Source organism: Solea senegalensis, linkage group LG11 (genome assembly GCF_019176455.1).
Source record: "Solea senegalensis isolate Sse05_10M linkage group LG11, IFAPA_SoseM_1, whole genome shotgun sequence".
In the NCBI taxonomy this organism is placed as follows: domain Eukaryota; kingdom Metazoa; phylum Chordata; class Actinopteri; order Pleuronectiformes; family Soleidae; genus Solea; species Solea senegalensis.
Window position 1 is genome coordinate 25,108,675 of NC_058031.1, and position 26,534 is coordinate 25,135,208.

The window sequence follows — 26,534 nt, forward strand, 5'->3', positions numbered from 1 at the left end:
ATTGTTTACACCTGTGATTTTCCTGCTGTGAGTTTATAAAATGGCCGCCACTGATGAGTCACGTGAGGACTGTAAACTCAGGTAACTGTGAACTTTTCCTTTACTCTGACTCACTGTATTTGTATTCAGTCTTTCTGGAACAAACTTTTCAGTGATCGCTTACTCACCATCTTTCAACTGTTCGTACAATCACAGCACGTTGATTCTGTTCAGGCTTCAGTGAGTGGTGGAGGGGCATGTTTTCTATTTTTAAAAGAAAACACTCACCTCGTCGAAATTTAATGGATTGAAAACAAAACAATACGTGTAGACTGGCACAAAATGGCACACCGAGCTTTAAATTCAGAAAACTAAACCCCCGAATGAACTACAGCTGAAACGTTCGCTCTTTTTTGTCTCAAAACCCTTAGTTTAGCTTCGTTTTTACCTTTTTAAAAGTTCTGTCGATCCTTTCAAAGTAAACTTCCGGTTCAACAGGAAATATATAAAAAAACACATTTGCGAACGTGTTTGATGTCTCGATTAAAGTTAATGTTCTCTTTTGTTTTATTTGATAATTTGATCCACATGTGGGTGCATTTGTTTGATTGTTTATCTTCGTTTTTTACCTTTTTAAAAGTTCTGTTGATCCTTTCAAAGTAAACTTCCGGTTGAACAGGAAATATAAAAAACACATTTGTTAACGGGTTTGATGTCTTGATTAAAGTTAATGTTCTCTTGAGTTTTATTTGATCATTTGATCCACGTTGTTAAAATCAGGCGCTGTTTTATGATGTTTATGACGTACAGAGGATTGTGGGTGCATTTTTTTGAACATGCAACTTTCACATATGTCCACTAGATGTCAGCATAACAAAGCAGTCAGTGATATTTGTAGCGGGTTCACATTTAAAATATGAAGAACAGGATGTTATCATTATAATTAGTATTATCTTCACATAAAAATGGTTCAGATTAACATATCGATCAATGATCTGATGACTAAAACTGAAGACTGGAGCAATATTTTATTATGTTTTTAGTTTTGAAAATAAATTGTAATAAAGACAGAGCAGTTTCTCAAGTCATCATTGAAAATATATGCCGTCTAAAAAATTCAGAATTTCCAATAAAAAGACTTTCTTTCCAATCACGGGAGAGTCTCAAAGAGGCCATAGCGTGGTCCTATCTCACTTGGGTCCCGGGACATTACATTGAAAACCTAAAAACTGAAAAACTGCACGTCGCAGTTTAAACACATTATTAATTAAGTACCGTTTTTAACTGTGAAACGACCAAATGGTTACTCAGCACTATAAAATTCTGAATGTATAGTATATGTTTGTAATATCTGTGCTGTCACGACAGCGACGGTGCTGTCGGTTCAGCTTTTTCAAAAGTGCACTATAAAATCTGACCCTGAATTTGAAACAGCACGTTGTAATTTCTGCATCTATTATCAAAGTATTTATGAGTAATACAGGGAAAATATAGTAGAAATGTGAATACTTGGTTAGCATGTTGACTTACGGTGTGCACGCCCCTAAAATCTTCAGTTGGGGGCCACTGTGCTGTTGGTCTGGAGCCCTGGCCTCGTGCATTTATTCTTTATGGACTCTCCATGAATGCAGCTCTTTCCTTTGCTCGTTTTTATTTGGGTGTGTATGAAGTCCAAATAACGCAGTGCTTACTTCAGTGTTTTTTACTCTTTTTTTTTACTTCAGTGTTGCTGCCTTCAGCCACGGTGTTGACTGTTTGTTGTTAATCTGTCTCTGTGCAGAACTCCACAGAGAGGATGCTGCTCAGGAGCGCTCGGAGCTCCGGATTCGGACTTTGCCGGCTACAGCCTGCGCACAGACAGATATGCCGGCCTGTTTTATATGTAAAGCTGTTCGCCAGAAAGCATCGGTCCGCAGGGTACGAGCTGCACAACTCCTTTTGTTGAAGAGTGGGCCGGGCCCCAAACGTCTAAGCTGCTTTACATGAGAGAGAGGGAGGACACTGACGATGGCAGGTGGGTTCAGTTTTTTGGGGGAATCCGTGTCCATGACTGTCAGAACTATACATTCTCCTCCAGAAAATATTCACATTTAAGAAGCTGAGGTGTAATATCGCAGGATACCCAAAACTGATTCATCGATTATGAAACAAAACACTGATCTGTGAAAAATGGCTGAGGAATTTGTGTTCTAGCAAACATTTAGTCATGAAATGTTCATATTTTAGAGGAAGCAGAGCTTCCCCCGCTGTCGTAGAGCAGAGATCAGCAGGTAAATGTGGTCCAGGGACAATTTGTTTTGTACGCAGTTGAATGTTTGGGCCAAAACGTCGTATCTTCATCAGACAAAAGTGCCTTCAAACGTCTTCAAACCTCAGTGAAACCAGGTCTCGAGGATCGGTCTTCAACCGTCTGTCCTTCTTGCCTTTCTTCTTTTTCCATGTCTTGTCGTCTTATGTAAATAGTTTGAGATAATAATTCTCCTGGGAGTCTTCCGTTCTGTCGATCACTGACGGGCCTTTCTCGATGTGTCGTAGGAAACCGTGATTAGACATTACTTGAACCTCACGGCTGAGCCAATCCCAGCCTCCGCGGTTCTTCATCCTCTATCAGCACGGCCGCGGTGAACGGCCTCGTTTCAGCCTCTTGGGCCCGTTATCATTGCAAATGAGTTGGTTATCACCGAGACGGCCCAGACTGTGGAGCTGAGACAACAGTTTCTCTGTGAGCGGTGGTTTTGTGTGAAGCCGTGGTTTCCCTCTACAGATCGAGTGCTGTAAACATTCATATGAAAGAAAATAGGTTGTTTTGACAGCTGTGCTTGGACTGACTTTACACATTTTTAAAATATAACTAGGATAAATCTTAATATAATCCATGAAGGTGTGGCGTTAATGTCTGTCCCAGAAAACAGCCTCTTTTATTCTGTAAATGTTATATTTGTACGTTCTGTGGAGGAAAGACACGCCATCCATGGTCTACTGGTTTATCTGCAGTAGACCATGGATGGTGTGTTACCAAGCATCTGCCAAGCAGGAGACCAGAAGCCATTTGGTGAATTGCTTTTTCATGGGTCTCGGTCGATTTCTTTTCTCCTTTGCTCTTCTGCCGTCTTCTGTCTTCTCCAGTGTTTGTCTTTGTCTTCTCTGGTGGTCTTGACGTGTTGAGGATCCTTCCTTTTGCGGAGACAAAACCGTCCTTGTTCAGTCCAACAAGACTCCTAACTAGCATTCATTCAAGGTCGAGGAACTGATTGTGCGACTGTAAGCTAGGTTGCACTAAGGATTCACAACATGCATCTTTGTAAATACTTTTTTAGGAAGAACTTGATCCTTTGTAGACGTTGACGTGTCCCTCACATTGGAATGTGATGTAAGATCTTTGAAATTAAGGTTTTCTTTCATGATCGCCCTCATTTCTGCCTAATCAAAGTAAATAACATGTGTTTCCCCTCAGTTCTGCTCATTTCGACTTGTTAACAAGTTAACGACTTGTTGACGCACAATGATTTGACGACAAACGGAACATTTTAAAGAAGATGCAGCGACGCACGAGGCTTTGAAAAGGAGAGCGCAAACAAGAAGTGACAGGAGGAGAGACAGAATAAAGGAGTAAAGGGAGGACGTGTTCCAGAAAGATGTTGTTTTTCTTCTTTAATTGAAGTGGCAGGGAGAGTTAAATGGAATGGGAGGCTTTGGGCGATATCACTGCGAACATGCGGTGAACGTAGAGCATATTTCAGCCAATTTTTAATCTGTCACGCAAAATAATGCAAATATCGGAGACGTCATTCTCTCAGGCTTCCTGTGATTCCTCCTCAGAGTGAAGGCACGTCGTCTTTTCTTCTCTCAGGCAGCCGCTCCACACATTTCACGCTGTTTGTTTGGTGAGACTGACAAGTTTACTCCCGTCCACTCTTCTGAACTCTCATTAGAGACGTGGAAGCGTCTGAACGCTCTCTTCCTTTCTCTGGTTTCTCTCGCAGCTCTTATTTCTGTTCCGTCTCTTTCCCAGTCTTCTATTTTTAGGACAGAGTGCCTTTAATTATGCATGTTGTCATAGTGCTTTTAGTATTACTGTCGTTTATGAAGATGGCTGTATCGCTCGCACAGACCCCGTCCCCCCGCTCTCTGGTTGTTGACTGGATTGAGTTGCATCTATAGACACGACCTCGGTGTGAGGACACGTCATGAAGTGCAGATTATGAAAAGCTCGGTTGTCTGCTGAGAAGAATGCTGCAATCAACTTGGCTTGTACAACCTATGGTTCCCACACCTTGGTTGACATGAAATTCAAGGACTTCCCAGGACCGTTTCCCTCAAATTCAAGGACACAGCTCAGTGATTGTCCTCGGGATCTCGGTCAACATCAGTCTTTGTCGCTTTCCTGCAGCAATGAATGCACCTAAATAAAAATAGCTGTAGAGGGCGCTAGCATTGAAGTCAGGGAGGCAGCAGTCGTTAGTCAGATCACGGGATCTCAGTGTTTGCTGATATCAGCAGATACCGACACCGTGCATCCCTAAGTGTTGTCAAAAGTCCTTAAATTACTTCAAGCATCTCTTTAATGGTTTGAGTAAGGATAAAAAAGACACTTCTGCTTCAGCTGTTTAAGGAAAGTGCTTGTTCTGTTTTCTAACATCAGATCATTCAAACTTGTGAGTAGAATTGTGGAACCTTCGCGGACACTTTTCGCGTGTTCTGTGTGACTCGTGTGAATCTCTGTGTCGTAAGCTTCTGCTTTGAAATGTGAAATCTAGGCGAGAAACAGGGCGTCACTAGATGGCAGTGTCCGTAATGCAAGGCGACTTCCTTAAAGTAAATAAAGACGTGGACATGTAAAGCTCCATTTTTCTTCTCAGCTTTATTTAACTGTTCTGTTAAAATCAAGGCTCCACTTCAGTCCTGTCCTGGTGAAGCTTTTCCAGAAACAGTAAATGTCACCGTGTGTGCGTCTGACTCTTAATTGTCGCCGTCACTGGTTTCAGATTTAAAGGGCAAGAAAAATCTTACAAAACTAAAAAAAGTTCCTCCCTCGTCTGACGTTAAAATCTCTCTTATTTCTTGAGAAATTCCCAAACATGGTGGCTTTCTCCTCAGTTTAATACATTTTCCCCATTAATGTGAAATAAAATCATTGGAGTATTTGCGTCTCTAATCCTGCTCACAAAGACGGCCTCCACGGAGGTAATCGAGGCAAAAATAGACGCCAAATAATTCCGCTGGTTTGTAACACGAGACGACGAGAAGTGTCAGAGCGGCTTTTCCATTTCCTCACAAACCGAACGGCGTGGAGAGCCGAGCTGATTCGTCACCATGTCAACACTCTTAAAAACCGGATTATATGGCCCAACAAATCTCCCTCCTCCTCAGCCTCTCTTACACTCTGCTCCAGTTGCTTCCAATTTACCGGCCCATCTTTCCTCTGCACCTTCTTCTTTCTCTCATTCATGCTTTTAAAAGCAGATGCTCTCTCTCTCTCTCTCCCCCTCTGTCCTCCTTTCACCTTCCTCCTTTTTCGTCTAATTCCCCGACCCATCCTTGCTTCCTTTTCCTTTTCTCTTCTGCGTCTTTCATCTCCTCCTCTGAACATCTCCGCTCCCTCCTCGTCCAGGTTCTCCATTGTTTTGATATATGACCTAATTACTTGCTTAATTGAAGTTGTTGTAGCTGCCACAGAGTTTGATGGTGGTGAAGAAATGTGTAGCTATGAAGGTCGAATCATAAACTCCAGACTTCGTCTATAATATAACACTATATTTTCTGCAGTTCAATAACGTATGTATACTTTATTTATTTATTTATTTATGTTTATTTCGGTCATGTCAGTTAGATCACTCATCATCACACATCATCTTAGTGTAGTTCACACAATACACATAACCGAAAGGGATCTAGTCCCGCCCCCATTATCCACAGAATACATATATTCATCGTACAATACATCATTTTTCTTTTTCATCAGGTAGCACTCAGAGATGCAGTCCAGCTCTAGACAGTCAATCAGACTCCATGTGTGTCTGTACATGTGTCCATGATGTTCCGTCGTGAGTGACAGTCTCGACTTGTTCAACGTCCCAAAAGTCCCAAAATGATCCAATCAATAGAGGTCAATTCATCAGGTTAACTATTAACTTGGATGGTGTTGTTTGGGTACACTCGCTTCTTGTTTTTGTTTGATTCCATTTGCTTCCAAATGTCCTGAGGACTTTGGTGCTCTGAGAGTCTGATAACAGCATTTTTCATGGCGGCTAATATGAGTTAATATTTAGTAAATAATCATATTCCTTGGGGGAAATTGGAATATTAATTACAGACGATATCAACCTCAGACAGACTGTGTACAGTTATGATCAATATATAATATAGTGTAATGAAATGAGTAGAAAGAGAAGGCAGCTCTGCTGAACACATGAACCCTTTGTTTTAAATGGGAAAACAAACTTTTTAATCTGAGTTGGTTTTTTTCACGTCTCTAAACTGTCAATTTTAGATTTAACAGAGGAAAATAACCAGACTGGTGCTGAAGAAGGAGAATCTTCCTCACTTTGTTCTAAATGCACTCAAATGACATCTGAACATCTGCAATTCTCTGAAGCAAGAATGTCAAGTCTGTGAAATGAGGCCACTTTTCAGCAGCACACGAGGCATCGCTGAAGAATCTGAGCAATTTCCAAGAAATGAAAAGAAGCTTTTTAATCGTCCATTCAGCTCTGCACGGCGTGTACTTAAAAGAATCCTGAGAGTGTCGTTTCCATCGCTCTGTGCGTCGTATACCGTCAGAGCGTCGTATACTGTCAGAGCGTCACATACCATCCCTCTGTTGCGTCATATACCGTCATAGCGTCACATACCACCAGAGTGTCGCATACCAGGAGAGCGTTGCATACCACCAGAACGTCGAATACAGTCAGAGCGCCACATACCGCCAGAGCGTTGAATACGGTCAGAGCGTCACATACCACCAGAGCATCATATAGCGCCAGAGCATTGTATACCATCAGAGTGTCGCATACCGCCAGAGTGCCACATACCGTCAGAGCGCCAGATACCGCCAGAGCGCCGCGATACCGCCAGAGTGCCACATACCGTCAGAGCACAGAGGCCGCGATACCGCCAGAGCGCAACAGAGCTAAGAGCGCCGATTGCCGTGATACAACCAGAGCGCCGCAGAAACCGCCAGAGCGCCATACAGACAAACGCGCGCCGTGATACCGCCAGAGCATCATATACCGGCGTCAGAGTAATCAGATGTCGTGATACCGCCAGAGCGCCACATACCGCCAGAGCGCCACATACCGCCAGAGCGCCACATACCGCAAGAGTGTCGCATACTGCCAGAGCGCCGCGATACCGCCAGAGCTCCAGACGATGCTTACCGCCAGAGCGCATAATATACCGAGAGCAACATCAGCATACCGCCGGAGCGTCGCATACCGCCGGAGCGTCGCATACCGCCAGAGCGTTTGTATTGGCGGGGACTTGAGCCGGCAAACCCCCCAGCGACTAGAGATGGGAATCGGTATCAGCCCGATACAGGTCAAAATCACTGGGATGTAGAATCCGATACAATCTGAAAATCCTCAGTAAAAGAATTTCAGCCGAGTCATGTTTGTTTCTTCTGTTTTTGGGACAACATTATTTTTGCAGTTGGTGAAATGAGTTGTTAATACGACTTCATACGTTCATAAATGGTCTTTAATGGCGACAGGTTTTTGGTAACGGTATCGGCAAGTTCCTTTAACGGTTGGATTCCATTTAAAAAAAACAACACTTTACACGTTCAGTCAAAGTAAATGTTAAATATCAGCTGAGTCATGGTGGTCGAGGCGCTCAGCAGGTTCTCTGTGCTCTCCAGAATCTCCTGTGATTACAGAGCTGAGGAAATGCTCGTGGGTGTGTGACGATGAGGATGAGGAGGGTCATTAGTCTTTGATGTTTTTTATTCTTTCCTCAGATGTGACCCATGACTCATTCTGTGTGTGTGTGTGTGTGTGTGTGACTTTATTATCCTAGAGTATATGAAATCATGTGACTTTGTTGGTGCTATAATAAATTCAGATTTTTCATACAACCACATTAATAACCAGACCATACAGAACACACACACACACACACACACACACACACACACACACACACACACACACACACACACACACAAAGGTTTGCTTTTGAAATCACCTCCTGCACCAAACTCCATAGAGAAAATCAACAATTTAACGCCACAACACACAGAAGTAGTTGTGCTACCATGTTATTTTTGCGACTTCAGATTTTCTAATCCGGCGTTCAGATTAACTTCAGTGACACAAACTCACCACAAGAGGCAGCTCCTGTGTCTCTATGGGCTTTGGTGCAGGGAGAGTGACAACAAAAAAAATCAGTCTGCTGTGCACAGGGTTCCCATGGGTCCTTGAACTCCTTGAAAGTTTGTGAATTTGAAAAAAAATTGTTTGAAAAAAACACTAAATAGACATGAGTCATTGAAATCCTTGAAGGATTGTGAATTAAAATAAATGCAAGGCCCTTGAAAGTTTTTGGAAATCACCCTAAACAGACATGGGTTCTTGAAAGTGCTTGAATGTTGTGAAGTTGATATTTAGGTAAATGTCTCCCTTGTTTGTGACGCCCTGCGTTGCTTGATGTACGTAGACGAGACGACGCAGGACAGACGTGGAGACATCATGACTGTCCACTGTCTCTCTCTCCGCCGCTGACGTGAGATTCCGTGCAGAACAATGAGCGAGTAAAGTTAAGAAAGAGAGAGAAAATGACCACGTGATGTCTGGGAAATCTCTGTCTCACCGAAGACAAAAGACAAAGACGGACTTTGACTTTGAGGACAATCACTTGTCCATCACTTGCTGCAGATCAATGAAAGTGGATCTCGGCTGTTTTCACCCACAGAAAATCCCGTCCTCTTCCTTTAAGCGTGGTCAGATTTTGAAATCCGTCACAAATGACGCATTTACTTTCCTCGTGTTATTTTTCACTCGTTCATCAGTCGCAGCAGCTTTTATTTAGACTCTCAAACGTCCTTGTTCACAAAAACACTTTGCACTCGGGAGCTTTTAGCCTTCATACTTTTTATTTGTTTTATTTGTATTTTTGTGTTTTTTCTTGGTATAAAGAAACACACTTTTGTGTGTGTTTGTCATGTGTGACGTCGGTGTGTAACTCCAAATATCCCTTTTAGTTTTAAGGATATTTTATATTAAACACACTGTATTGAAACATATGGTGTCAGTGTAAAGCTGAAAATCAAACAGGGAAACAAAAAACCTTAAAGAGCCATTTCAACATTTGACTGATGGATCGTTCTTTGTTTTATGGAGCAAAGAAACCAGGAAATATTTACATTTAAGAAGTGGAAAAATAACACAAACTGTTTTGTTTTTTATTCTTTTAAAAACTGGCAAATTTCATTCATTCATCGATTATCAAAGTAGTTGCTGATTAATTTAATAATTGATTCATAATAAAATAACTGTTGCATTGACAAGTCCTCGTCACATGACTGTGTCAACAGAGTGAGGTCCCCACAACAGTAGTAATACCTGGACACACACACACACACACTTTCTAATAATCTGCCTTCAGCTTTCATGTCAGATTAACTCATTCACTCTTATGTCGAGTTCACTGAAGCAGAAATTTACTGCTGACTAAAGACAGACGGAAGAATAGAGTGTGTGTGTGTGTGTGTTTTCTGTCGTAAACACTGACCTTGTCAGGACCAGTCGTCCTCATGGAGACATAAAACCTGGTCCTGATGAATTGTGGTTATAGTTAAGGTTAGTGTGAGTTATTAACTGGTTATAGTAACTTTGGTTCATTTTATTTAAATGAGTCTCACATTTTTTTGGGTCTTAAGACCTGGTTTTAGTGTGAGGGTCCTCACTTAACATGCAGACGTGTGTTTGTATTACTGTCTTTGTGAGGTCCTTGCAGATGTATGTGTGTTTGTATTAATGTCTTTGTGGGGTCCATGTAGGTGTGTGCACTTGTGTTTATGTCTTTGTGAGGTCCATGCAGATGTGTGTGTGTGTTCAGATTAATGTTTTGTGAGGTCCATGCAGATGTATGTGTGTTGTATTAATGTCTTTGTGAGGTCCATGCAGGTATATGTGTTTGTATTAATGTCTTTGTGAGGTCCATGCAGATGTGTGTGTGTGTTTGTATTAATGTCTTTGTGTCCATGCAGGTGTGTGTGTTTGTATTACTGTCTTTGTGAGGTCCACGCAGATGTGTGTGTTCAGTATTAATGTCTTGTGAGGTCCATGCAGATGTGTGTGTGTGTTTGTATTAATGTCTTTGTGAGGTCCATGCAGACGTGTGTGTTTGTATTTATGTCTTTATGAGGTCCAAACAAATGTACAAACCTGTCTTTGTGTGGACGTCGTTGGGACATGTAGTCAGGTCCCCATGATTTTAAAGGGCTTTTTTTTAAGAGTTAAGACCTGGATTTAGGGTTAGGTACTTAGTTATGATGGTTAAAGTTAAGGTAAGGGGCTATAGGGCATTATGTCTATGAAGTGTCCTCACTAAGATATAAAAACGTGTGTGTGTGTGTGTGTGTGTGTGTAATAGAGCAGCATCCTCAACATCCTCTGATTCTGGAGAGGAAGTGTGTGAGTGTGTGCGCGTGTGTGAGAGGCTGCAGAGCTCTCTCTCTCAGGAGGAGTGGGCGTGTCCATCTTACGCGCTGCATCGTTTGATGATCTCCTCTGTTTCCTCCTCTGAACCTTCACTCTGCTGCGCTCTCACTGTGTGTGTTTGTGTGTGTGTGCTCCGTGGAAATTACACAGCAGTCACGGGAGCAGCAGGAGGAGCAGGAGGAGGAGGAGGAAGAAGAGCGGTTTCTCTCGAGCTCCACTTTCCGCCGGTGAGAGCGCAGACGCCGCGACATTACGCGCACTTTGGCTCAAAGACGCACCGCAGCGCGAGGACATGATGAGCGCTCCACGCTGTCCTCATATGTGACTCCTCACCTCCTCCTCTTTATTTTCTTTATTACCTTATTTTTTTTCTTGTGGAGGAGAAGAGAAACAAATCCACAGTGGCGGCTTAAAAAAAACCCCACGCACTAAAAACTCGCTGTGTGTGTGTGTGTGTGTGTGCGCGCGCGCGGGTAAGATATTTGCGCCCTGAAGATGCGGCTGGATCAGTGGCGCGTGGTTTCCAGCGCGTGTGTGCTGTTACTTTTCTTCAGCGTGATCTGCAGCAGAGTCACGGAGGTTTCGTCCACGCACCAGAGCATCCCCGCGTCCGTGTGAGTACACGAGTCGTGTCCACGCGGCGGCACTGCACTTCTTTAACAAGTTAGAATAATTAACTTCCTGTTTTCCAGGTAGAATTTAAATAAATGCAAATTAAAGTATTACACTGTAAACTATTCACCACATTTACAGTAAATTAAAGTGAAATGACAAAGTGTTTATTGGAGCTTATTTATGAGACTTGTTCTTTTTACACAGCAAAATAGAAGAATAGAATAGAAAATACAATTTTTACATATTTAACAGGAACAAAATATAAATTGAAGTACATCTGCACAAAACTCAACAAATAAGTAATAAAACATTAAAATATTGCTGTAAAAATATTCCACTGTACTTTAAAGAACTGTGTGTTTACAGTGAATTACTGAACTATATTGTGTACTTTTCCTGTACGTTACTGTCATTTTATAGTAAATGACGATGTTGTGTTTTTTTTGTCCTAAAATAAGTTAAGCCTTTCATTTTAAAAAGCATTAAAAATATTAAGAACAGTTTCTGTAAAGTGATGTTAAGTTTTCTAATGTTTAAAAATGTGCTGAAGCCGACTCTGTTGCTGTGTCGTTGCAGAGTGAAGCTCTGGGCTTCAGCGTTTGGTGGAGAAATGAAATCCATCTCTGCAAAGTATTCTGGTTCTCAGCTGCTGCAGAAGGTGAGTTTGAATCTGTCGTTTCTTCTTCTTCTTCACCTCAGTGTCTTCTGTTTGGCGAGCGGCTCCGAGAGGAAAATAGTCTTTGTAGATGATTCTGGGAGGACTGGACGAGTTCCCACGGCTCCTTCAAATCCCTAAAATGTTTGTTTGTTTAGTTCCTGCTCTGACGAGGTTCGGTTGATACTAAACTGTGACGTCATCAGACTGCCGGCCTCTGATTGGTCAGAGAGTGTCGTCACTGAAGAGTCACGAGTGCTAAAAACATGCGTTCAACATTCAGCACAAGTGTTTTCACAGTCTGGAGTGGATTCACAGACGGCACATCAACTCAGCTAATGATTCTAATGATTCATTTTCACCCAAAACAACTGCTTTACAAGTCAGAGAAAGAGGTTCCCACAGGTCCTTGAAAGGTTGTGAATTTGAATATTTTGTGTTTCTGCACTTGCCACTATGACCAGCAGAGGCCGACAGAGGCGTCTGCTTTGTTTGTGTTTGTGTCGCAGAGAGAACTGGCCTCGGTTCAGCCGCTCCGAGTTTGCTTTCACACTTCAGTCAAACCAACTTTTAAAAAACGTATTCGCCTCACTTTCTCCCCGGGCCGTCGCTCTGCACACACGACGTCTGTTTTGGTTGTGTTTACCCACAATGCCCTGCACTGTTGTCCGCGAAAACCGAGACCTACGTTTACCTGCGTGAACCTACGAGTTCCCTTCTTTGATGCTTTCAGAAGAAGCTGCTGTGAACGCAGCCTGAGTCTCATCATCACTGACGTTAAAGCAACGAAAAAACAAGAGCCTTTTCTGAAAATCACTGTTTAACATGTGAGTGAGTGAGTGAGTGAGTGAGTGAGTGAAGTGCTGCTGAGTAATTTTCTGAGTGGAGAGAAAAATGTCACCGTTTCTCCGTCAGAGTGAGAAAAACCTGCTGCTTTTTCAGCCACTAGAGAAGAGTTAATGTGAGGCAGAGACTCTTTTAAAAGCTTATTCACAACATGTGCCTCTTTTTAAACGGCTGTCCATTTCTCCAGCACTCTGGCAGATGCTTACACACACGCACACACACACACACACACACACACACACACACACACACACACGCCTCACTGCGAGGGTTTCTGAGTGTGGTGGAATGCAGATTTCTCTCTAATGCAGGGTCAGTTGTTGAGTTAAAACCGGCTAATGGATGAAGGTCAGAGCTGAAGATGACCTCTGAGTGGGCTCACGCGTCATGTCGTGTGTGTGTAGAGGCGTGGATGTGCCGTGTCGTGTGTGTGTGTGTGTGTGTGTTGTTGCATCACATCTTACAGCTGCCACACACACAATCATCAGCGTTTACTAAAATCAGAAAGGTCTTAATTAAATCTGCAGCACCGTGGAGCTTAGTCATTACTGAATATTCATCATGTAGAGGCGGCCTGTTTGTGTCACTATCAAAAAATACACAAATATCAGTTTAATCATTCATAATTATTGTATTTTACTTGTTTGAAAATGATGGGAACTTCTTTGTCAGATTTATCTTTGAGATGTTACCAACGAGTTCCAGAGTTAAAGTAACTTTGGGCCCATCATGGGTCACCATGGAAACCACGGACAAACCCGCCTGGGACCCAGATTGTCAGCCCGAGGTTTATTCCCGGTACAGTTTCAGATTAGCTTGTGTCAGAGGTTTCCCCTCCATTGTCCATGCATTGCAAGTGTTTACATGCAGGAATCAGATTATGAGCCACATTATCCAGGTGTGTTAGTCCGACTAAGATTAGCTCCATTTTAGTCAGACTAACATGTTTATATTGGGGCTGGGCGATATCTCGATATTTTAATATATATATCGATATATTTCTAAACGAGTTAAAACACAGGACCGTTCCGCTTGTATCGATATTGTTCATTTTGTGTTAAAATGACAATAAACGGGCCTCAAGTTTACACCTGTTTCTCCTCTCCCTGCGTCCCCACACACACACACACACACACACACACACACACACACACACACACACTGGGGCGTCACACCCGTGGGGGAGGTGGGTGTTTTAACCCACCTCCCAATGAGCCCAAGAAACGTCAAACATTAATGTTTGCACTTAAATACACATTTAGGTGATTTTGTGTTTTGTGAGTCTTAACTTAGAATTTAAAAAATACGGGTTAATGTTGTGGTGATCCTTGTCCCCTGTCCCTGCAACATTTAAGGGCTTTTTTAAGGGTTAATCTTGGTTTTAGGTTTGGGTTAAGTGTTGTGATGCTTAATGTTACGGATACGAAGATGACCAATGCCACCATCAGAGTATCTATGATTCTCCTCCGTGTACCAGAGGAAGGTCACGTACCACAGTTTGAGAACCAAAAGAAAAGTAATTATCGTTATCGTCAAAATCCCCCCCCCGCCAAAATATTGAGATATTATAATGTTTAAAAATGAATAACAAGGTTTTATCAGCTGCTGATAAAACAGACGAGTGTCTTATCTGTTTGACGGGATATACGGAAAAAAGGGAAATTTCCCCCTCTCATCTTTTCTTTTTCTTTTTCCGCCTCCATAAAGCAGATAACCCTCCCACAGAGCGGCGACCTGCTTCTGAAATGGAAATGAAGGCCTCAGGGTTAATTGAGTAAAGAAAAGACCTCTTTGTGAGGGAAGAGCATCTTTTCTTACAGAAAACACACTCTGTAGTAAAAGTGTTATTCAACGTGTCCGTTTGTGCGGAACGTCCACATTCATGACACGTGTGTGACGCAGTCCAGGTCCCGGTCCAGGTCCTGAACGCTGGGCAAGAACCAGGGATTCTCCCTGAGGTCACAGATGCTTTTAAAGAGAAGAAGGAGAGAGCGCACACACACACGCGCGCGCGCACACACACACACACGCGCACACACCTCTTCATGACCTTTTCTGTCATAAAAACTCACGTTTACGTTCACATTCCTGTTAAAAGTCTGATCTTAGTCAGACTAAGACAAAAATTCAGTTTTCTTATAGTCATTTAAACACGTTAGTCTGACTAAAATGGAGCTAGTCTTAGTCTGACTAACATACCTGGATAATGTGACTCCTGCATGTGAACACTTAGTCAGACTGGAGTCAGACTTGGTGTTCTACCAAGTCTGAGACCAAAACCTGTTCCTAACGAGGCTGGTTAAAGTACTGTGTATTAATACTGCTGTTTTTAATACACAATTTTTTTTAATAAAAATTTACAACTTACAGATTTTTGCTGTAAAACTAAATTAACCTCATGCCCAGATTACATGTTTTTGGACTGTGGGAGGAAGCCGGAGAACCCCCCCCATCAAACACTGATCAGTATTTTCTGACATTGTATTGACCAAACGACTCATCGATGGACGATGTAAATAACTGTTCAAACAAAGACCTCAGGAGACTGAACCTCTGCTCTGACGTCAGCAAAGTGCCGAATCATCAAGACTTATGTGTTGTGTCATGCTTATTTTAAAAGCTGTAACTGTGTTCGTCTGATACTGGATACTGGACTGAACATTTTTTTTTATATGTCATCTTCTTTTAATCTTTTAAGTTTATTCATCCTGTCATCTCACACTCACCTCTCCTCATTCCTCCTCCCTGACCTGATCTGTCCTCTCTTCCCACGCCCCAGCCCACTTCCTGTAACCATCGGAAACGGCTCCTGTTTCAAGGTTATACCAGTCACTGTGTGTGTGTGTGTGTGTGTGTGTGTGATCAATGCAGTTGTGCGCAGTACTCTTGTGTACAAATACAGTTCCTATGCAGTATTTACTCTGCATTGAATTCCATTCCATTCCTTGTCACTAACTTTAACCAGGTTCTGCCTCCTTAGGACCAGGTTTTTGGTCTCCATGAGGACAACTGGTCCTGACAAGGTCAGTGTTTATGACAGAAAAAAGTTCTGAAGAGGGAACAGATACAGGAACACACAGAGTTCTTAGTGAAGACATGGGTTACCCTAACCCTTACCGCCACACACGTACACACACACACACACCCTGTAGTATCTGACTCCACCATCTGGTGGCACTACAGGTCAGGACGCACCCCTGCCAAAGAAGAAGAGAACGATGCTTCATCTCCCTCGGACACGTCAGGTCTGTCAGCCGGGTTGAGGTTCGCCAGTTGTTGTCGCAATGTTTTTTTCTGCTTGGTGGGCGGGGCTTAATACTCCACGTCCCAGTGGGACGGAAATTAAGTTTGTGCATGTGCCGTCCACGTGCACCCAACACGCTCTTTGCACAAGGTTCCTAAATCCACACGCAGCAGCCTGCGCACTGAACTTTGTCTGTCACACACATCACGCTTGTCGCCTCAACCTAACCTTAACCTCAATCTAATTCTAACCTCAACCTAACCCTGACCTCAACCTCAACCTAACCCTAACCTCAACCTAACCTTAACCTCAATCTAATTCTAACCTAACCTAAGCCTGACTCAACCTCAACCTAATTCTAACCTCAACCTCAACCTAACCCTAACCTCAACCTCAACTCCTACCTAACCTAACTCAACCTAACCCTAACCTCAACCTAATTCTAACCCTCTCAACCTAACCCAACCTAATTGCAACCCTCAACCTAACCCTAACCTCAACCCAACCTCAACCTAACCCTAACCAACCTAACCTCAACCAAACCTCTAACCTCAACCTAATTCTAACCTCAACCTAACTGCAACCTCAACCTAACCTTAACCTTCAACCTAATTGTAACCTCAACCCAACCCTGACCTCAACCTAACCCTAATCTCAACCTAATTCTAACCTCAACCTAACCTCAACCTAATTCTAACCCTAATGCTAAAACCAAGAAGAAGCACTTAACAGATGTGGGACAGAGACAAAATGTCCTCATGAAGATAAGTTAGTGCTTTTTTTTGGACCTCACAAAGATATAAGTACAAGTATACACGCACACAAAAAACTTGTTTTTAACCCAGGTCTTAACCCTGTGAGGATGAAGATATGTTTGTACGTTCTTTGGACCCCACAAATATATCAGTATAAGAACATGTGTGCACACACACACACACACACACACACAGACTTGAGACACATTAAATGTCTCCCACTGACAGCCTGAATTAGCTCTGTGTGTTTTAGCCTCCTTGCTGCTATTCTGTTCAAATCTTTAATTTCATGTATCATTGAGCAACCTTGTCTATATGAGTGTGTGTGTGTGTGTGCCTGTGTGTGCCTGTGTGTGCCTGTGTGTCTGTCTGTGTGTGTCTGTCTCTGTGTGTGTGTGTGGCTGTGTGGAATGAAAGCGTTGTGACTCGACGTGACGCGTGGATAAGACGAACCATGATTGTGTTGCATCGACAGCAGAGACAACTATTACGTGTCATTATTGATAAATCTGTTGGTTAGTCTTGGCCAGATAATGCAATTGTCACAAAGTGATTTCGCTAAATGTAAAAAGAATGGGTTTGAAAACTCTTAAAAATGTTAAAATCACTTTAGCAGGAACTTTGGAAAAACCCAAAGATTCGTTTCCTCACTTCCTCCAACAACGGTTTTCTCTGCTTCTTTTTCGCGTTTCTCACGAGACCTGATTCTCAGGACTGTGGGTCCACGGCTCTAACCTTGCCCCCGATCTCTTGCCCCATTAAGTCGTAAAACCTGGTGTCGATATTTCGGACCCAAATGAACTGAACCAAGGTAGTAAACACACCAGGATTTAACTGCACTAACACACACACACACACACACAAGGAAAAGAGCAGAGGATGATGGGAAGGTGTAATGATGTGTGACAAGAGTGTGCTGGAACCGATTTGCCAGGGTGTGTGTGTGTGTGTGTGTGTGTGTGTGTGTGTGTGTGTGTGCGCTGCACACGTGCGCTCATAGAAATATTGTGAAGATTCATAAACGATGATGTTCTTGCTTCTTTTTCTTGTGTGGCGTTGAGGGTAAGAGAAGCCGAGCACATCCCAGTCAACATGTTTCACATTTTTCAAAATTTAAAAATGGCCAGTAGTGTGTGTGTGTGTGTGTGTGCTGCAGTGGGTGAAATGTGCTCTGTGAGTGTGTGAGCTCTTCCTGCCTCTCAGGACTCAGGAACAGCATGCAGGTGTTAAGGATGCCCCGCCCACAAGCACACCTGAACCTAGAGGGAGGGAGCACAGTGGGAAAGTGTGTGTGTGTGTGTGTGAGTGTGTGTGTGAGTGTGAGAGACACTGACAGCTGAGGCGTTTCAGTGTAACCGTGTGTCAGTGACGGGGAGACGCTGCAGATTAGATTTAGCTTTGGGAAAATTGAATAGCTGTCAGGTTTGGTTCAGCACGGCTGCCGATGAGGTGAGCGATGGAGGTGTGTGTGTGTGTGTGTGTGTGTGTGTGTGTGTGTGTGTGTGTGTGTGTGCCCTGGCAACTGTCCCTCCTCACCCTCTCATCACTTCCTCTCTCCCTGCCTCACTTGTTCTCACTGACCAAACTTTGATCGAGCTGAATTTGATTCTGCTCATGGGGGGGAAACACAGTAACACAGTGTGCGTGTGTGTGTTCTTGTATTTGATGCCTCTTTAGGACTTTTTTTTTCTGTCAGAAACACTGACCTTGTCAGGACCAGTCGTCCTCATGGAGACAGCTTTGTCTGGTCCCTGCAACATTTAATTTGACTTAAGGGCTTTTTTAAGTGTTGTTTTTACAAGTCCTACAACCTGTGCACCTCCTGAAAGAAGAAGTGAAGACATGTTAGACTGAGGTCAGAGGTCAGGGCTAGGATTAGGCCAGTAGTAATTCTACTGGTCAAGATTAGCGTTAGTCTCCAGGAAATGAATCTAAGTCAATGTAATGTCCTCTAAAGTCATGGAAACCAGTGTGTGTGGGTGTGCGTGTTGTGTGTGTGTGTGTGTGTGTGTTTGTGTGTCTGTGTGAGAAAATGACACACGTGTCACTGAGTTAATTACTGGAGCGCAGCCTGTGCTGCTATACTTTCATGTGCTAGTGTTGTTAGCTTTAGCCAACGCACAACCAGTTACTCACACTGTAATTAGAGAGAGAGGGAGAGAGAGAGAGGGAGGGAGGGAGAGAGAGACAGACACTACTTCATGTCTCCTCACGGTGGCGCTGCTCAAATGAGTGAGTGGAAACTTGTGTGTAGGTGACTGAAGAAGACTTTGTATCACTGTGTGATACTGATTATCGTTGTGGTATCGTGATATTATTGGTATCGTGTATCGTATTGTTCGTCACCCGGGTTCGTGACCTTGGTTCGTGACCCTGGTTCGTGACCTTGGTTCGTGACCCTGGTTCGTGACCTTGGTTCGTGACCCGGGTTCCGGACCCAGTCAGAACAACGGTGTTTCTGCATGGAGGTCACATGTTCATCCTGTGTGTGTTTGTAAACTGGACTCTAAATTGGCCGTGAGAGTGGGCGGTTGTTTGTCTCTGTGACGGACAGGTGACCTGTGGCTCCGCCTTTCACCCTGTGCCAGCTGGGATTGGCACCAGCGCCCACATGTGGAGGAGCGAGCGGTAGACGATGGATGAATGTTTGCACCTGAATGTGATTCATAGTGTTCATTAAATTCCCGTTGAACTTCGCAGTTAAAAAAGTTTTCACCGTGTCTCGGATTCGCTTCGTTTATTTCCCTCATTTCTTTTGTTAGCCGTTCAAAGTAAACTCAAATAAAACCACAGTCCAAAGAAAAATAACTTCCCCCTAATAAATCTCCACTTGGCAGGGATGAATGTCGCCTTTATACCTCCACCGCCGCCACTTCCACTTTCACGCTGGCTGCTGCTCGAATCAATCTGAGTCTGTGGGAACGTGTGGAGTGGAATCGTGGAGCGGAGGACGGCCACACTCACGCAGCTGCTGAGGATGAAAAATGTTTTCCAGATACACCGAGGACAATGAATCAGTTCCATGTGAATGGATGAGCGCTGCTCTCTCTGCTATTATGTTCTCTGGTGAATGTGAATTATGGCTGTTTATGAGAGGACGTGGAGACTGAGGCCACTTCCTGTTTGAAGGTTTTCAGAGAGCCACACTTTGCTTCAGAATCCATCATCGTGACGTGGATCAGAGTCACAATATGTTTTAATGAGTTACATTCGCTCCGTCAGGACTGAAATGAAGCTCAGAAACAGAAAATAAGGAACAACACAGAGCGCTCCGAGAGATGACTCAGCGCTTTTTTGAGGTTCTGTGACGATAAAAAGAACTGAATAATAAACAGAATGTGTTTGTAGTTCATGTTTCACGGTTTAAATTCTAAGTGTTATGATAATAATCTGTGTCTCTACCGCCCTCTCTGGTCAAACACCAGCTGGTCCTCCACTAACCGCGAGGCTCGTTGTCCTGACTCCTCCCCCTTTTATAACCCCCAGAGTTGTCACTTTGTCGCGAGTGCCTCGTCAGGTGTCAGACCACGCCCCCTGCACTGCCCCTCCCTCTCCTCTCCCTCACTCAGCTCTCAGCCCACTTCTTGGCATTTTTCAAAATCAGGCACTGGGTAGATTTAGCTGCAGTGAGTGGATTTAGTTTGACTTTGTCGGACCAAATTAACCCGTCCCTGCAGTCAGGGTGGAGCTAGACTGGCTCCACCTACGACAGTCAGCTGACAGTCTACAGGAAATGCCACGCCCTATTTGACACCTGCAGTCTGTTCTAATACAAAGTTTGACTTTGTGTTGTTGAGTTAAACCGCTTCATTGTCATCGTCCGTGGTCATCGCGCCACTACGACATCATGCTACGCGGACATCGGGCACTGCCCACAATCCCCGCCTACCAAGTAAAAGTAGTGATGTCAGTGGAAACACAAGCCTGACCCAACTGAAGTGAGCTGAACCGATCTGAACCGTACCACGATGGAAACACAGTATAGTGACCCTTTTCCACTAAACAAGTGATCGAACGAGGTCCAGCTGACACTAACATGTGACGTCATCAGACTGCCGGCCTCTGATTGGTCAGAGAGTGTCGTCACTGAAGAGTCACGTTCACGGGGATTTCACTGCAGTGTCTGCAGGACGGAACCATTCTGACAACTCATCTCAACTAATGATTCTAATGATTCTAATGATACACTTTCACCCAAAACAACTGCTTTACAAGCGCAGTTTCACACAGCTGTGCTGTGATGACTCCGCCCATTTTGAGGAGGAGCTATGAAGACATGGAAAAGCAACTAAACTGTGTAGAGTCGAGTAGAGGAGAGACGTGCCGGGACTATGTCGTGGAAAAGTGTCAAACCCACAGGGTCTGCAATTTACAAGTAGGGCTGAAACAATTAATCGAGTTGAAGCTTTTTTTATGATTAAAACAAGATTTCCGATTGTTTAAATGTGAATATTTTCTTAGTTTCTTTGGTCTGGAGAACAAAGAAATGATTAAAAGTTAATCTTCTGGTCTGTGGACAAAACAAGACATTTGAGAACATCATCATTTCCAGGTTTGACCGATCAACATTTTAAGGTTTTCTGATATTTTATGGACCAAACGATTAATCGAGAAAATAATGGAAAGATTAATCACTTATGAAAATAATGGTACCAGGTAGTATTTTTAGTACCTGCTCTGGTGAGGTTCCAAAAGCGTGCTGAGTTGGTAACTGTGCGATGATTAGTCAGAGTGCCGTCACTGGGAGAAGCGTCCGAACAGCGCCGAACTGTGGATCAGTTAAAACTACTTTATAATCCTAAAAACATGGAGTCTGGCGTAAAGTCACTAGTCACTGGTTTGTGTCGTGTATAAAACATTGAGTAGTCACTTTGCACTATTCAATATAAGAACAATCAGACTGTACCTAACTGCTAACAGACGTGTGCTGTGAAACCACTACAGATGGACTACAGATGGTCCACAACGCGGTGGACACATGTCGCCCCTCTGAGCTCCTCTGGCTACTGTTAGACGCCCGCATCAAATTTAAATCAAGCTCTTGAAAATCCAGCTCTTCCAAGAGCAACTTCTGTCCTAGCACTTACCTTAGCTCCTCCCCTGCACCTTAGCCCCTCCCCTGCACCCTCACCCTCTATCAGTCCACTATTTCTATCGAGTGAAGTTCTTTCCAAGACTTCTGTGGAGCTTATTCCCCTCTTGTAAGTCGTTTGGATAAAAGTGCTTAAATGTGAATGTAAATGAAAGGCGGAGTCAAAGCCTGGACAGATTGCCACAGAAGGGTGAAAGGATTAAGACCTGGATGACCGTGTGAAGGTAGATTTCCTCGTTGCGTTCTCGCTCAGTCGTCCATCGAGCTAACGTTGAGACATCTCTGCTTTGTGATCAACTGTCCTCGCTGACGGACAGCCACGATGAACGTGTGAATGCCCGAGGTCTCGTTTTTATGTCTGTGTGTGATTTACATGTCATTACATGTCATGACATGTCATTTAGCAGGTGCTTTTATCCAAAGCGACTTACAAGGGAAGTGAGTACAACCTGCCAGGGGTGGAGTTGAACTTGCGACCATGAAGTCTTTGCACACAGGTTCTTAACCACTGAGCCACTCCACCCCCCATCATTTGCATTTACACTGTGTGTGTGTGTGGCCTCACAATCTGCAGGAACTGTGTGTGTGTGTGTGTGTGTCTGCGTGCGTGTGTGCGCATGTGTGTGTGCGTGTGTGGTGTGTGTGCGTGTGTGTGTGTGTGTGTGCATGTGTGTGTGTGTGTGCGTGCGTGTGTGCCACCAGATACGAGACCAACATGCTTTGGAGGCAGGGAGGACAAGCGTGAAATGAATGGTTCCACTTCATCTCCGTCCAGTGTTCTTCTTCTGAGGAAACAATTTGTTGGTCGTCGTACAAGAGGAGAGAGGAGGGAGGAGGGAGGAGGGAGGAGGGAGGGGAGGGAGGAGGGAGGGAGGAGGGATCCACAAGTGATTAGGGCTGCAACAATTATTAGATTTTAATCGACAACTATTTTGATCGTTCATTAAACTGTGTGTGAGTGTATTTTTCATCTTCTTAAATATTTAAATTTAAATGTAAACATATATATATAAATCATTAAAAATGATTTTTTTTGGCTTGTGGACAAAAAACAAGATGTTTTTGACAAACAAATAAAATGTTCTCCTATTATTTCTAAGAGAATTCAGACATTTTAAAGCTTCAACGCCAGTTTCAACATATTCTGGATTATTTCTTGATCAGTGCCTGAAATAATCATTGAAGAAGCTGAACAATCAGAAATAACCAGCAGACAAAGAGGAGTGGTGCTAATTCCTCCCTTCTTTCTTTCCTTCTTTCTTCTTTGTCTTTTCTCGAGCGTCTTTGCCCTGGACCATTTTTCTCTCGGTCAGGACATCAAAGAGTCTGCTGAGTGGAATTATTGCCCTCTGTTTCCCTGCTCGTGTTACAACACACACACACACACACACACACACGCTATGGGGGGCATTTAATGCCAGCACACTATACTAAAAACGCGTGTACAGCGTCTTTGCGATGGCATCAAACCTCTAACGTGTGTGTACATTCATTCTCTTTCAATGGACAGACGGGCGTCATGTGGGCGTCACGCAGACGCTGCACACATGTTGTTGCACATACGCCTACGTGACGGGGGCGTGACGGGCAAACGGCGCCTCAAATACGCGACATGAAGACCACGCGTGACTGTTAATGAGCGTACAGACACACACTGTGTAGTGTTTGTGGAAATCAAACAGCGAGGGGTCATTCGTGGCGTGTGTATATATATATATATACATACATATATACATACATATACATATATGTATGTATATATACGTATATATATATATATATATATTCATATATATACATATATATGTATATATATATATATATATACATATACATATATACATACATATATATACATATACATATATATATGTATATATATATATATATATATATATACATATATGTATATACTGAAATAGCCTAAACTGTCACATCGGTCTCTCTTGGTAACACATGGACTGCTTGAAATGTGAAGTGAAGCAGCTGTTAAACTCAAAATTCGTCATCGTAAAGTAAATCATTATTTGTACACTGAGACGAGCGTGCTCACAGGCGCTCTCACGTGGCATGACACGTATCACCCGTCACCCTTCTTTATTTGGTGTGTCTTGCGTGTAACGCGTTGTTTTCAGTCTTTATGGGGAGTGTGTTGGCATAAAAGGACCCTGATACGTCACACACACTCAAATCTCAGTGACTCAATCTTCAGACAGAAAAACCCGCCGCTCTGCTTTTTGTGAATGATGAACCACACACACACGCACACACACACAGCCTCTTCCTGCTGTGAACGTTTGGCTTCATTACTGAGAAACACTGGAGTGAAAAACACACGGAGAAAATGAAAACACTATTTATATTTAGCTTTGATTCATTCACACACACACACACACACACACACACACACACACGTTTGATGGTTTAAAATTATTTATTGTGAGTCATAATTTAAACATTTTGTGCTGTTATTGGTTTACATGTTTCTTTTCTGGCTGATCTGCAGAAAACCATGGCTGTGAAATTAAGATTAAACAGTTTAATTTAAATAGCGATCACATAAAGTTTTTTTTCACTGAACAAAGTCTCAGTGTTTGAAATAAATGTGTGTGTGTGTGTGTGTGTGTGAGACAGCTGTACAGTGATAGAGGTAAAATGAGCTGGGATTAAGATTCTGTTTCAGTGTGAACTTTCTCCTCTTCATCAATCCCCATTTATATTTGTGTGTGGACAAGAGGAGCGTGCAGTATTAACTGTGTGTGTGTGTCACAGTGAAGCTCACTGTGTGGAGACCTCGTCTCAGACCGAGGACGAGTGCAGAGATTATATCTCGTAGCTGGGGATCTCGCAGTCAGACCTGGACCATGTGGTCAGGGACCGGAAGTCTGAGACCTGATCCACCCACGTCCTGACGATGTGTTTGACAGTGAACACAGTCAGTGTGTGTTTAACGCTGGAAGATCTGAGTTTGTTTGTTGTTTCAGTCGACTTTAAGGTTTGTCGCTCCATGGTTCTCAAACTGCGGTGCCTCTGGCTCCATCTAAACTAATGTCACTCGACCAGTGTGTGAAGAACATGTGAGGAAGAGGAGGATGGTGGGAGAATAAATCTGCCTGGTTTTACTGAGACCAATCTTTTCTCAGGTGCTTCTTGAGAACCACGCGTGGTCACACGTGAAGGTCATGTGAAGGTCATGTGACAGTCATGTGACAGTCATGTGACGGTCATGTGACTCGTGCTCTAACATGACTGCGTCTCTCTTGCAGAAATATAAGGAGTTTGAGCGTGCGGTGCGCGTGGAGGAGATGGACGGTCTGCGGCTGGTGAAGAGGCTCGCCGAGGACATGGAGGAGATGTTTGACAAGAAAGCTCAGGCCATGAAGGTAACACGCAACAAGCAACACGCAACACGCAACACGCAACACGCAACACAGTCTCTGCTGCGTCTGTTCAACTCCAGGAGTGAGAGAGAGTGAAATGAGTGGGTGAAGAGCTCGTCTCTGACCGAGGGGATTAATGTCTGAAGAAGTGCTGCGGTGTCACAGTGTGTGTGTGTTAAAATGAGATTTAATTATGATTAAGGATTATTCAATTACTAAATTAAGCACCAACTATTTTAATAATTGGTTTTATTATATTTAGTTTTTATTTTTATAATAATTCAAATAAAATATATTCTCTTACTGACTGCTCGGTGCATCGGGGTCGTTGTGTACAGTCTGTGTGTGTGTGTGTGTGTGTGTGTAAGGTGTAGGTGTGTGTGTGTGTGTGTGTAGTGTGTGTGCGTGTGTGTGTGGTGTGTGTGTGTGTGTGTGAGCGTGTGTGTGTGTAGGTGTGTGAGTGTGTGTGTAGTGTGTGTGTGTGTGTGTGTGTGTGTGTGTGTGTGTAGGTGTGTGTAGGTGTGGAGTGTGTGTGTAGGTGTGTGGTGTGTGTGTGTAGGTGTGTGTGTGTGCAGGTGTGTGGTGTGTGTGTGTAGGTGTGCTGTAGGTGTGTGTGAGTGTGTGTGTGGTGTGTGTGTGTGCGGTGTGTGGGTGTGTGTGTGTGTGTGTAGTGTGTGTGTGTGTGTGTGTAGGTGTGTGTAGGTGTGTGTGTGTGTGTGTGTGTAGGTGTGTGTAGGTGTGTGTGTGTGTGTGTGTGTGTGTGTGTGTAGGTGTGCTGCAGTGTGTGTGTGTAGGTGTGGTGTGTGTGTGGGTGTGAGTGTGTGTGGTGTGTGTGTGTAGGTGTGTGTGCATGTGTGTGTGAGGTGTGAGTGTGTGTGTAGGTGTGTGCGGTGTGTGTAGGGTGTGCGTGTGTGTAAGTGTGTGTGTGTGTGTGTGTGTGTGTGTGTGTGGTGTGTGCGCAGTGTGTGTGTAGGTGTGTGAGTGTGTGTAGGGTGCATGTGTGTGTAGGTGTGATAGTGTAGGTGTGCGTAGGCGCGTGCGCGTCGCGTCGAGGTGTGAATGTGTGTGTGCGTGTGTGTAGGTCTGTGGCGCATGTGTGTGGTCTGTGTGTGTGTAGGTCTGAATGCGTGTGGAGTGTGAGTGTGTGTGCGTGTGTGTGTGTGTGTGCGTGTGTGTGTGTGTGCGAGGTGTGAAAGTGTGTGTGTGTTTGTGTGTTTGTGTGTGTGTGTGTGTGTTCTCTACCTCTGCAGCTGATCGATCGTATCAGGAGCAAAATGTTGCTCTGCACAGAAATTGGATTTCTCGGCTGC

At 43.6% G+C, this 26,534-nt stretch overlaps 1 protein-coding gene across 2 annotated transcripts in view; it reads left to right on the top strand.

Moving 5' to 3' along the window:
* Positions 1-11,069: 11,069 nt before the first annotated feature.
* cacna2d3a (calcium channel, voltage-dependent, alpha 2/delta subunit 3a) overlaps positions 11,070-26,534 on the top strand; it is a 101,441-nt gene continuing 85,976 nt past the window's right edge. For both annotated transcript variants that reach the window (XM_044038393.1, XM_044038394.1), the window contains exons 1-3: positions 11,070-11,251; positions 11,829-11,910; positions 25,111-25,227. In XM_044038393.1, the coding sequence (XP_043894328.1) occupies positions 11,133-11,251; positions 11,829-11,910; positions 25,111-25,227 (318 nt within the window). In that variant the 5' untranslated portion in view covers positions 11,070-11,132. The remainder of the gene's footprint in view (positions 11,252-11,828; positions 11,911-25,110; positions 25,228-26,534) is intronic.